The sequence below is a fragment of the Euphorbia lathyris genome, chromosome 1 (genome assembly GCF_963576675.1).
Source record: "Euphorbia lathyris chromosome 1, ddEupLath1.1, whole genome shotgun sequence".
In the NCBI taxonomy this organism is placed as follows: Eukaryota; Viridiplantae; Streptophyta; class Magnoliopsida; order Malpighiales; family Euphorbiaceae; genus Euphorbia; species Euphorbia lathyris.
Genome location: NC_088910.1, coordinates 50,963,578 through 50,977,094, shown reverse-complemented (window position 1 = coordinate 50,977,094; position 13,517 = coordinate 50,963,578). Strand labels below are relative to the sequence as shown.

Genomic DNA, 13,517 nt, shown 5'->3' with positions numbered 1-13,517 from the left:
TCAAATTCAACCCGACCCGACAAAAAATTTAATGGATATCTTTTGCTAAGATGACACATTAATCTCCACCTGTCAAACAGCTATTGGCAATATTAATCACACGTGGCAATATCCATCGAGTTTAAAAATCTTCCTACGTGGACTTAAAGAGGTCCCACAGGATCATTTTCTAACCAACAGCAACATAGACATGGATACGTGGATATGGCACCAAGATAAAAGGATAAGCCCCAACTTCTCCCATTGGCCAATCCGAAACCCATAATCAAATCCGAACCGTTGGATTCTAAAAATCAACTAAATCAACCGTCAGCTTTTAAGACACAACATCAACCACAAGTCCTCTCCCTTTGATATGAAATAGAAATACAAAGCCATCATCATCCATAATAATTCAACACACCATCCCCCAATTTCTATCCAAGTCCCTGAATTTCTCGCCGGAATTATGGCCACCGTCACAACTCAAGCTTCAGCTGCCGTATTCCGGCCATGTGCATCTAGATCAAGGTTTCTTGCAGGTGCTCCTTGTAAACTCAACAGAGAAGTGTCCTTTAAAACAATGGCATCAACTGGGACTTCTGTCAAAGTTGAGGCAAAGAAAGGAGAGTGGCTTCCCGGTTTGCCCTCTCCGGCGTACCTTAATGGAAGGTAAATTAACCTCCTTTATTTAATTATAGTCTCAGAAATTAGTTGATTTTCAAATTGAAACTTGAGACCTTGTGAATTGAATTGCAGTCTTCCAGGGGACAATGGATTTGACCCACTAGGGCTTGCAGAGGATCCAGAGAATCTGAGATGGTTCGTGCAGGCAGAGCTAGTGAATGGTCGTTGGGCAATGTTGGGTGTTGCAGGAATGTTATTGCCTGAGGTTTTCACAAACATTGGATTAGCTAATATTCCTAAATGGTATGATGCTGGGAAAGAAGAATACTTTGCATCTTCATCAACCCTTTTTGTTATTGAGTTCATCTTGTTCCATTATGTGGAGATCAGAAGATGGCAAGACATCAAAAATCCAGGAAGTGTAAACCAAGATCCTATCTTTAAGCAATACAGCTTACCCCCAAATGAAGTTGGATACCCTGGTGGTATTTTCAACCCCCTAAACTTTGCACCTACTCTTGAGGCCAAGGAGAAGGAGATTGCCAATGGTAATTATCTTAATTATTCGTTCATCTAATTGATTTAGTTTAATCAATTAGTGTATAATTGACTAATGATGTTTGTATGCAGGGAGATTGGCTATGTTGGCATTCCTAGGGTTTGTTATTCAACACAATGTGACAGGCAAAGGGCCATTTGACAACCTATTGCAGCACCTTTCTGACCCATGGCACAACACCATCATTCAAACATTTAACTAAATTATTCAAAGAAGAAATGGGTTCATGTTGTTTTCACTTTTGTAACCATGTCAAATATGGTTTTTGCTTGAGATGGTTTGATCATCAATGTAAGCTTTCAGTGTACAGAGGAACTAAGACTGCCATTTATGTTATCATTTATATCATCACTTTGATCCATTTCTCAAGCATAAATGACAAACTAAAGTGTTAGTCAAGTTATAAGTAAAACTATCTTTCGTTTTTCTACAGATTTATGAATAATATACAGCTTTCAGTGACTCGAGTTTGCTGCCTGAAACTCATTCCTGCTAAGTATCGTTTACAAAAACATAGCAATCATAAATTTATATATACACACACAAAATGACCTGGTACTTATGTACTTTATATATACACCTAACAGCCTAACATATTGGGTGGCCAAAAAACACCCGAACGAACTCTTAATCTCTCCGATGATTTGTCTTCCATGTATCAAAATCCTGTCCTACAATCTCCCTTTGGTGTCAAAGATCACATTAAACAATCATACCTCTGACTCTTCCAGCAATCATTCCACCCATCAGTATATGCTCCAATCAATTCGATTGCTGCAAAAAAAGTTGGAACTTCTAAGAATTTTTAAGTGGTATCTGAATGATAAGTTACGATGAGTCTTCCAAACAGCCAAAGGTTGATTGATCAATATGTTGATGGCATCATGTATTCCAATACGAAAAAGGAAAGAAAAACTAAACTATATATACTAAGGAGAATTAGGCAATTGATTAATAATTTGAGATGCACGATATGATAAAACGTATTCCATGGATTTGAGTTTCCAGGCAGTTGAGAGAGAACATCAAGGTCATGACCATGTGATGGTGACTCGAAATGCCTACTAAAAGTTGACAGCACACAGGCCAAAGTGTAAGCGCTAACCTGTTAAATTAGCATGCAAACTAATCTCTATCCATGACATTTCCAAAAGCTATATCTAATCCAATCCATTGATCCATCTGAAGTTTGATATTTCTTACCTGGTGGAATGAAGTCTCATTAAACATAGCGGTGCTGCAAGGTCCAGATGCCGAGACCCAAGTATGGTGATGTCCGTTGTCATATATAGGTCTAGGCAGTTCAAAGTTGCTATTAACTTGATAAACAGGATGATTTCCTTGTGAGTTCATCTGCATGTCGTGCTTTGGTTTTTTAATTTCAGGAAAATTCAAACTACTGTATGGAGGGTAGGAAAATTGCTCATCCAGTTGTGCATTTAAGCATGCATTTCCATTTAAATTGCTTAATACACCATTTCCTTGTCTCATGTTATCAATTGCTGCCGCATTCTCAATTTCAGTTTGTTTGCCAGTATCATAGTAACCAGAAAACCCTGGAAGGGATGGATCCGTTGAGCATTCTATATCTCTTTATGAAGAACAAAAGAAAAGCAAATCATTAACGATTTAATGTAACCAAGATTAAGAAAAGATAAAGTGTTCAAACATTTGCCTTAACACTAACAGTCATGTATGGCTATATAATTACTTACTACCAAGATGATTATTTATGTTCATTACAAGGTACTCACACACTAAACAAAATATGATAGACATTTGAAGAAAAGCACCTTTGAGGCAAAAAATGTGTCCCGTTTGATAATACCAGATGTTGATTTCCATTGTTTGGAAGCCATGCTAGCGGCTGCGCCTCTTGCATCCCATTCATCATCATAGGCAAAACCATTCCGTTCTGAAACTGGAGGCAAGATAAATAAGTCTAACTAAAATTTTGCAACTCGCTGAGAAAACTCATTACTTGGTTAGTGACTTACATTGTTATTGCATTCTAGTGGCATAAGTTGGCACTTCCCAAGATTTTCCTGCCATGAGAAGTAGTCAGGTAAGTTAATCCATGAATTATTCAAATAGGAGGATCCTGCTGAGCTGGGTTAAACAATAAGAAATCCAATTCCTCATTAACAATCGAGTTCTAGATAACCTCAAACTCGTCACAAAAGATTGAACAAGGCACATAAAAGGTAACAGGTATAATATGTATCTATGAAGCACCGATACTTCTAGGAGGTCAACATATGCCTATCCGATACACCGAGTACGGGGATACCGCGGGATACGGCTAGGAAGTATCCCCTTTTTTCTTTTTCTTTTTTAATTAGGGGATACGCTGACGTCGAGGATACGCCGGGGATACTTTTCATAATTAATTAGTTAAATTGTAGGGGGGTTTTTCTAAAAAAGAATTCAAAATATAAGGATTATATGACAAATTAAATAAAGTAATATTAACCCACCACCCACTCACTGTTTGAAACATAGAGAGATATAAAAAAAATTGAAAAACCCACCCAAATTGTTCTTAGTTTTCTCTCGAACCCTAACTTCAATCTCCTGTAGGTTCTGTTTGCATAACTTGTTCTGTTCGACTTCGACTTCGACTTCAGTTCAACTTCGACTTCAAGTAGTTTTAAGTATTAAATGTTTGCTTTTTATGAATTAATGACTTATTAATGACTTTATGAATGTGATTTGTGGTTTATATATTTATGTATCTTTTAAATTTTCATTACAAATTATATATATATTATTAATTATATATAAAATTTGCCGTATCTCGCCGTACCCGTATCTTATATTTTTTTAGAAATGCCGTATGCGGTACCGGTATGCTTACCCGTATCGGTGCTTCATAGATATAAGAATGCACAATCCACTAAGGATAAACACGAGGTGGAAATGGGCATGTTACATAGACTAACATGGGTTAAGAATCCAATCATGTTTCTAAAATGTGCTAGCTATGAGTGAGAATAGCACAAAAATAAAATATTGTATATAAGTAGAGTACCTTGTGCACACGGATTTGATTGATTGACTCTTTTAGTGAGTCTTCCATCTGCCTAAGATGTTCTACGTTCTCAACTTTATCCGGGTTAGTCCAATAGCTGGAAGAAACATCATGGAACGGTAAGATTTATTATACAATTCTAAATGAAATAAATAACTGTTATTCATATTACCTGCCTGTTAATATAAATGGGAATATAAATGCATCAGTAAATGATTCAATTCATGCCAACATGAAGAGACTCGGGCATGCATGTTAGGTTGTATATGTACAAAGCAGAAGGAAGCATTATAGCACACATGCTGGGAATTGACATTTAATGAACACCTTAAATTTCAGAATCAAATTAGAAAAGATGGTTCATGACATCCATTCCAAGGGTCAGAAAACAATGTTGTACGAGAATTAATAAACATATAGAAATTTGGCAGAAACGGTAAGGTACACGAGATCAGTTTTTGCATACAATAATCTCTTGGAGCAAGAGTTGTATAATTGGGGCTTTTTTTTATCAGCAAAAATACAACAGGTGAACTGCGTTAAATATATAGGTGGAAGAAATCCCAAGTTATGCAATGTTAAAGAAAGCCAGACTTTAATGCATATCATCAAGTGCTAATGGGAATGCAATCAAAAAGACCATGAATTAAGAGGGATGTTTTAAGGACTAAAGCTCCAAAAATGCACCTAAGTCTCTTCTGCAATTCTGAAAGATGTGCTTGCATTAGCCTAACTTGATCAGTCAATTCCTGTACATCAAATTAGCCACAAACAAATTATTGACATGGTGCCATTAGAACCCAAAATAGTGACGAATGATGAGAATTGCATACCTCGACTGATTGGCAACTGCAACATAAGAAAGAAAAATTAATTAGGTCCTCCTCAAGTTACATGCAACCAACCATTCACTAACTTGACCAAATAAATCACAAACCTTGAGCCCAAAAAGTCTTGTATAACTACATCATGGTCCAACTTCCTGAAGGTTTTCTTCAATGCCTACATTTTCAAGTAATACACGAATTGATTGCATGAATTGAAAGGAAAAAGGTAATAGCCCCAATATCTTCTAGCAACAAGAAAAACATTAACACAAAAATCACATTTTACAGCAAGGGTACAAAGTCAATCTTACTTCAAGGCTCTCCAGTTTCCTGTTTCAATAAAATTGGAAGTCTCTTAGCACAGATATGAACCAAAATGCTATTGAGAAGGCCAAAACTTTCCAGGAAATTCTCATACCTTTTTGCTCTTTCTTGTGGAGTTAATTGAGCAAATTTTGCAATGACATCTTCAATATTGCTGTCAAATCGAAAAATAAAATGCATTAGAATATACTATAACTATTTGTCATTGAATAGATCCTTCAGTCTTTCTGTGAAACTAAAAAGATGCAACGCATTAGCATATATTCTTCATTATCTGAGATAACTGAGATCATTCAAATATAAAAAGCTCATTAACATTGGTGAAAGTGAAGCAGTTTCCAAATATTCTGAATATTTCATGAATTAGAGTTGGAGGGGACAAAAGTAAAGCAAGTACTTAGCTATTTAAGACTATCTGACTTATATTATTCATAAACACCGACTTCTTAGAAAACATTTTTCTCTAATGAGCTAAAAGCTTAAACAACATGACTGAACTGATTCAAACTTGTGAAAGACCTCTTAAATAATTTGATTCCAACTAATTGTTTCACATATTTAATCTGTAATATACATAAAATTTATCAAACAACAATCATACAGCCAATATGTATGTCTATAATTTCACAATTAGACCCTTCAACACCCTCAAGAAAGGAAATATTAACCAAAAATAAAAAGTGCTTGGACCATATACAGCATCACAGCAACCATTAACTATAAATTGCTTCCTCTATACAAAATTTGCAATCACTTTCGAATTCTCAACATTATTGATGGTCAAGCACTTAAAAAAAACTCAATGGATGTTCACATTTATGTTGCTTATAAAGCAATAGAAAGATGTTTCATAGACATAATAGAAATTTCATTGATGAATTCAGAAGATTCTTCAACATCTATGCACAGAAATCATACATGGAAAGTTAATTTCACAAAAGACACAAGAAAGAAAATATGAAAAAAAATGTTTGTATTAAATTACCTGTGCTCTCCTTGGAAAATTGTAGGCTTTTCAGTTGGAGAAAACATGAGAAGGACAATATCTATGCCACATAGTATAGACAATTCCTTAGCTTTCTTCAAGATTCCATTCCTTCTTTTTGAATAGGTTACCTGTCGATTGCTAGTGCTCTCTAATCTCTTTATCTTTAGCTTAACCCTTCCCATCCTGCAATCAAATAATTAACATCCATCTCTCGTATTTATCGGAAAAATTGAATCATCATTATGAATCAAATCAAAATCCACTCACTTTAATTATGCAGAAATCCACCTCTCCAACTGAAGCTTTCATTCCAGGCACAAAAACTAGATGGCAAATCTGGTTTTCACCAAGATTTCAAAGGAAATTTCTTTATGACAAAAGAACAAAAAAGATGGGCACGATAGGGACATTATTGTATACGATTCGTCTGTTCCCAACAACAAACAAACGTTTTACAAATCCCGAACGTAGAAAATGGCCATTTTGGGGGTATTTAGGTTAATGAAAAAGGAATACATGAAAGCGAGATTCAAAAGAAAAAGAGAAAGGTTTGAATTTTTGAAGGGGAAAAAGAAGATAATTAGAAGAAAGAAAAAGAATAAGGGAAGGGAAGGGAGAAGGAGATTAAGGAGGAAATGTGAGAAATTGTCGCAAGGGGTGTAGCTGTGATTACGGTAGTTAGTTTCAGTGGGACCAATCAAACCCAACTTTAATTTCGTTTGTGCGAAATGGAAATGGAAATGGGAGATCAAAGTTTGTGCCTTTGTTTGATTCTTTCTCTGTTTCTTGTTTGTTTTTGTATCTACATTTGTCAATGTTCACGAGCCTCTTCTTTGTTTTTATCTTGTAAAAATATAAAATATATGGAGCATTCTTATAAAATTACGGTTTGATGATAACCCACCTATGTGTAAATTAATATATATATATATATATATATATATATATATATATATATATATATATATATATGAAGATTAATATATTATAATGAAAAATTTCAGTAGAGAAAAAATAATAACTGTACTATAATACTGGATATGAGGATCTTTGGCATCTATTTGTTGCATGTTCATTTATAAGGGAGATATGGATTGACGGTAATCTGCTTAAATCTAATTGATTCTATGTCTTTGGTTACTGATGGTTTTAACTCTTTATTCTTTGAAATCATCAATACTCAAATTGAAGGGATATGCTGCAAATTCTTAATGATGGTGGAAAGCTCGTAATGATAAGCTATGGAAATGCGAAATAACCAGGAGTCGTCAGGTTATAATGCGGGGTCTGGAATGCCAGTCCAATTGGGTGGTTGCCCGTAATCTTAGAAAAATTGTTATTCTACCGGAACAGCCTATGGTCTGCTCGAAGTGGCATTGCCCTCCTCAGGGACTGGTTTGCTACAGCGTTGATGCTGCGTTTTTTGCAGCAGCTGTAAAAACTGGATCTGCTCCTGTTCTTAGATCAGATGAGCGGCGCTTTTTGTCTGCTTGGGTTAATTCTGCAGATGGTCTTCAGCTGGTGCACGAAGAGGAAGCTACGGCTCTGTTGAATGCACTTAATTGGATTAAATCGGCTGGTTTTGAGCAAGTGATTCTGGAATCAGATTCGTTAACTGTTGTTCAAGCAGTTAATTCTTCTCTACCCGACGAAAGCGAGTTTGGTGATATCATTGCTCATTATAAATCTCTACTCAGTCTCAATAACGATTTCTCGGTCCGTTTTGTCAAACGTTTAGCTAACGGTTTAACTGATGCTTTTGCTCGGCTTTCCTGTTTACATGATATTCCTTTTATTTATGATGTTATTCCGGTTGTAATCTCTTCTTTTTTTTTGAATAAAGAAAACATCAATTAAGAATCAAAAGGTAAAGAATCAATACAAATGTCCTCCTCTAACCAACTAGGGAGTAAAAAAGACACATAAGAGCTAGCATAAGAACAAGCATTGCGAGCAATATTGTGCGCAACCTTATTCGCTAATCTCGGTACAAACGACACAGAAAAATCAGGCCTAGAATGTAAAATGAGTTTACAGTCAAGAATTATCTGACCAAACTTAGACAAATCAACACGATTTGAATGAATACTATCCGCAACAGATTTTCAAAACAAACCCGCTGATACCGCATCGAATTAATCCATTGAAGACATTGACGTAAAGCTAAAGCTTCAAGAAATTTCGGTTCAGCTCTCCCCTCGCAATGAGAACTATATAAAGCCATAAAACCACCATCAGAACCCCTCAAAACAGCTCCAAAGCCACATTTATTAATATCCATGAAAATGGCAGCATCCAAATTACATTTCCAAGTACCTATAGGAGGTGGTCTCCAAATCGCTTGCCCTCCTCTTGATCCAATGCTGTGCGCCGATGATGACAGAGTAGAAGAATTCTGCGCTTTCAGCCAGTCCGTAAACCAGCCCCTCATTCTTCGAATTAATATAGCCCAATTCTCCTCTTTTTGGTTCCAAATCAGCATATTCTGTTTCTGCCAAATACACCATAGGACAAGGACAATTTTACGTACCTGTTCCTCGGATGCCGTAGAACAGAGATTGAGAAGCCAATCACTAAAAACTTCACTTCCACAAACAGACGTAATAACCTCCGCTGTCTCCCAACATCGGATAGCATCAGGGCAACCTAAGAAAAGATGAGAATCATACTCTATTTCCGACGAACAATAGATACAGGACGGCTCAATCGGAACATGTCAACTAGATAAACGCCAACGAGTCGGTAACAGATTAGAACACATTTTCCATATGAACATACGAACACGAGGAGGAACTTTTAACCTCCAAACAGCCGCCCAACCATCCTGATAAACCAAAATTTCATTCTGAACTTCAATGGCTCTATAACCAGATTTCGCGGAGTAAATGCCGTCTTTAGTCCAATGCCAAATCAATTGATCATTACGAGTAGAGAAAGGTACAATAAGTTTCAAAATTTCAGCAGCTTCACTTGGGATCAATAGACTCTCAATTTTACCCCTGTCCCAAATACGAGTTCCATCAATAAACAAATCCGCCACTTTAAAATCTTCAGCACCCATTGGACAAGGAGACTGAATTTTAAAATTCTGATTACCAGGAACCCAAGGATCACTCCAAACACTAACTTGCCTGCCTGAATTGATAGACCATCTTAGACCCGCACACAAGACTAGTTTTGAACTCCACACACTCCTCCAAACATAGGTGGGGTTATTGCCCAATTCAGAAGAAAGGAAAGCATCATTAGCAAAATACTTAGCTTTGAAAATACGACTTACCAATCTGTGTGGATTCTGAATAAATTTCCAGCCTTGTTTCCCCAATAGAGACAAATTATATTCATGTAATTCTCTATACCCAAGACCCCCATTCTTCCTCTGCTTACTTAATTGCTTCCAGCTAGCCCAATGAATATTATGACTTCCATTTGCTTTTTTCCCCCACCAGAACGAATTCATCATACGTTGAAGCTCCTCACACAATGCCCGTGGGATCAGAAAAGTACTCATACAAAATACAGGAATAGCCTGACATACTGACTTGAGTAAAACATCTTTTCCAGCCATAGATAAAAACCGGAAACTCCAACTACTCAGACGTTTTCTAAGCCGATCACGAAGGAAAGAAAAAACAGCAGATTTAGATTTACCAATTAATGAAGGTAATCCCAGATAACGACCCGTGTCCAACGGATTATGGATATGCAGATGATCAGAAATTGCAATCCTTAAATCGCTGGAGACGTTACTGCTGAAAAAAATACCAGATTTGCTATGATTTATAGCCTGCCCAGAAGCTTCCTCATAAGAGCCAAAATATTACAAATTGTCTGACATTCATCCAGGTTCGCCCTAAAAAATAAGAAACTATCATCAGCGAACAACAAATGGCTCACACTCGGAGCACCCTTCTTAACACGACACCCGTGTAATGCACCCTCTTGTTCAGCCTATAAAATTAAGCGAGAAAGAATTTCAGAACACAGAATGAATAAGTACGGTGATAAAGGATCCCCTTGCCTAAGACCCCGCTCAGGCTTAATTGGTCCGATATCCAAGCCACTACTAACAACTTGATACGACACCGTCGAAACACACAACATTATCCAATCGATCCATTTCTCCTGAAACCCCATTCGCAACATGACATCTCTCAGAAATTGCCAATCAACCCGATCATACGCCTTACTAATATCCAATTTAAGCGCCACCTCACCAACCTGACCCCTGGTATTTCTTTTCATATAGTGCAGAGATTCAAAAGCAATTTGCACATTATCCACTAGCGATCTATCCCGGTTGTAATCTCTTCTATTGTTGAACTTTCGCCCTATTGTGGCTCATTAATCTATTCTGTTTAAAAAAAATAAAAAAAATAATAAATGCATAAAAGCCTTAATATTGATATGTATTATAAATGGGGATATAAGCCCACTTACAAAATGAATAGTTCTAATTACACTTATATTTAACCATAACATTTGTATATTTAATACATGTTTAGTTATTGGTGGACATCCATTTAATTTGATGAACATTCATTTAATATGGTGGTATTCATTAAATAATTATTAACATTTAATTAAAATTATTCATAACACCCCCCCTTGAATGTCCATTAATGCGAATAAGACACTATCTCATTAAAAACCTTACCAAATAAAACACAATGGAACAAAACCATTGGTTAAGGGAAAACTGAGTACATTCCAATAAACCCAAACCAATAGTTCATTGAAGATAGCAGAATATATATTTAATTCCATTCTAATACCTTCGTGTAGGTACAAAGCTATATCTAGATAACAAGTTGACAGAAAAAAAAAATATCGGGCTTCGTATTATTAGCAAGATACATAGTGCACCTATTGCACTAAGATATGGTACTTCAGAACCAATAATCTCTTTCTTATCTTTCCGATATAGGAGATGATCTTTAATTACATCAAGTGATCGAATAACCATTGGGCTACTCAATGGATGTGCCTTGTCCATGTAAAATCTTTTAAGGATATTTTCTGTGTAAGTCGATTTGTGAATAAAAATTCCCTTTTCTAGGTGATCAATTTGTAAGTCTAAGACAAAATTTTATCTTTCCAAGATCTTTCATCTCAAATTCCTTTTTCAAATAATCCATTGCTTTTGAAATCTCTCCAGGAGTTCTAATAGTATTCAGATCATCTACATAAATATAAATGATGGAAAATCCAGTTCCCGATATCTTTATGAAAACTCATGGACAAATTTGACCATTCGTATAACCCTATTTCAGCAAATATTCACTAAGACGACTATACCACATGCACCTAGATTGTTTCAGCCCATACAAAGACATCTGTAACTTTATCGAATAAAGTTCTCATTTTTCACATTTTTCTTGCAGCTTAAATCATTCAGGGATTTTCATATAGATATCATTATCAAGTGAGTCATATGGATAAGTTGTAACTACATCCATTAAGTGCATGCTCAATCTCTCTTGTACTACCAAGCTAATGAGATATCGAAAAGTTATTGCATCCGCAACAAGAGAATATGCCTCTTCATAATCAATCTCATGTCTTTGGGAAAAACCTTATGCAACAAGTCTTACTTTATATCTCATAACTTCGTTTTCTCATTTCTCTTTCTAACAAATACACATTTGTATCCTACAGGTTTAACACCTTTTGGTATTTGACTACTGGTCCAAAAACCTCGCGTTTGTTGAGAGAATTCAATTTTGCTTGGATTGCATTTTTCCATTTTGGCCAATCATCTCTACTTTGACATTCTTGAACAGATTTGTGGTTCATGGTCCATATTTTCATCTATAATGTTCATTGCCACATTATATGCAAAAATATGATCCACAATTATTTCCTTTCGATCACATCTCTTTTCAGAACTAACATAATTTATTAAAATATCTTCATTTGTAACAACTTCAGGTGTTTACGCAACTTCAGGTGTTTGCACTTCTTCAGGAAGTGTGTTTATGTTAGTATTTATATCTTCAATAGATTTATTATTATTATTGACCAATTTTCTTTTTCTAAGATTTTTATCCTTTCAACCAATAGGTCGTCCACTCTTCAAGCGTGCTTGAGACCGATCATTATGTTTTTCTTCAGGAATTTCAATACGAATTGATGAATTAACTGCTGGTATATGCGATTTTGTTACTCGTTTTGGATCAGCAAGTGCATATGGCAACTAATTTGCTAAATTTAAAAGATGAATTATTTTCTGAACTTCTTGTTCACAATCCTTTGTTTTAGGATCCATATGATAAAGTGATGAAGCTTTCCATGTTACTGTCTTTTCCACATTTTTATTTTCTCCTCATTTAGGGAATGTGAATTCATTAAAATGACAATTTGCAAAACGTGCATTAAACATATCTCCCATTAATGGCTCAAGATATTTAATTATCGAGGGATACTCATATCCAACATAAATTTCTAATCTCCTTTGAGGACCCATCTTAGTACGATGTGGTGGAGCAATATGAACATATACTGCACATCCAAAAACTCTTAGATGAGAAATATTGGGCTCATGATCAAAAGCTAATTGTAATGGGGAATACTCATGATAGCTTATTAGTCTAATACATATAAGTGATGCTGCATGTAAAATTGCATATCCCCATACAGATGTAGGAAGATTAGTTCGCATGAGTAATGGTCCGGCGATTAATTGCAGACGTTTAATAAATGATTCTGCTAAACCATTTTGTGTATGAACATAGGCTACATGATGTTCAACACTTATCCCAAATGACATACAATAATCATTAAATGTTTGGGATGTGAATTCACCGGCATTATCAAGAAACTGTGCTCTTAATATAATAATTTGAGCAAGTAATCTCGCAAAAGCTATATTGCTTAATGATAATAAACATACATGTGACCATCGAGTAGAAACATCAATTAAACCCATAAAATACCTAAATGGTCCACATGGTGGATGTATTGGTCCATATATATCGCCTTGAAAACATTCTAAAAATGTCGATGATTCAATTCCAATCTTACCCTTCGAGTGCCTCATAATTAATTTGCCTTGCAAACAAACAACACAAACATATTCATTTCTTTGAAGAATCTTCTGGTTCTTCAATGGGTGCCCATGTGCATTTTCTATAAAAAAATTTATCATTATAGAACCAGGATGACCCAGTCTATCATGACAAA

General features: G+C 35.6%; 2 protein-coding genes across 3 annotated transcripts; one reads left to right on the top strand and one right to left on the bottom strand.

Moving 5' to 3' along the window:
- The first annotated feature begins 383 nt into the window (after positions 1-383).
- Positions 384-1,526, top strand: LOC136232344 (chlorophyll a-b binding protein P4, chloroplastic). Its single transcript, XM_066021441.1, has 3 exons — positions 384-651; positions 739-1,154; positions 1,237-1,526. Exons 1-3 carry the CDS (start codon positions 449-451, stop codon positions 1,365-1,367), a joined length of 750 nt encoding a protein of 249 aa, XP_065877513.1. The 5' UTR covers positions 384-448; the 3' UTR covers positions 1,368-1,526.
- Positions 1,255-7,112, bottom strand: LOC136232337 (agamous-like MADS-box protein AGL65). 2 transcript variants are annotated; one of them, XM_066021428.1, is made up of 12 exons: positions 6,603-7,112; positions 6,333-6,518; positions 5,442-5,501; positions 5,335-5,353; positions 5,134-5,198; positions 5,030-5,045; positions 4,884-4,945; positions 4,197-4,293; positions 3,163-3,210; positions 2,959-3,080; positions 2,369-2,756; positions 1,255-1,939 (listed from the first exon to the last, which is right to left on the bottom strand). In XM_066021428.1, exons 2-12 carry the CDS (start codon positions 6,515-6,517, stop codon positions 1,928-1,930), a joined length of 1,074 nt encoding a protein of 357 aa, XP_065877500.1. In that variant the 5' UTR covers position 6,518; positions 6,603-7,112; the 3' UTR covers positions 1,255-1,927. The 2 variants fall into 2 exon arrangements, with proteins under 2 accessions (XP_065877500.1, XP_065877489.1); XM_066021417.1 differs by having other exon boundaries at positions 2,959-3,086; positions 6,603-7,110.
- Between the last annotated feature and the right edge of the window lie 6,405 nt (positions 7,113-13,517).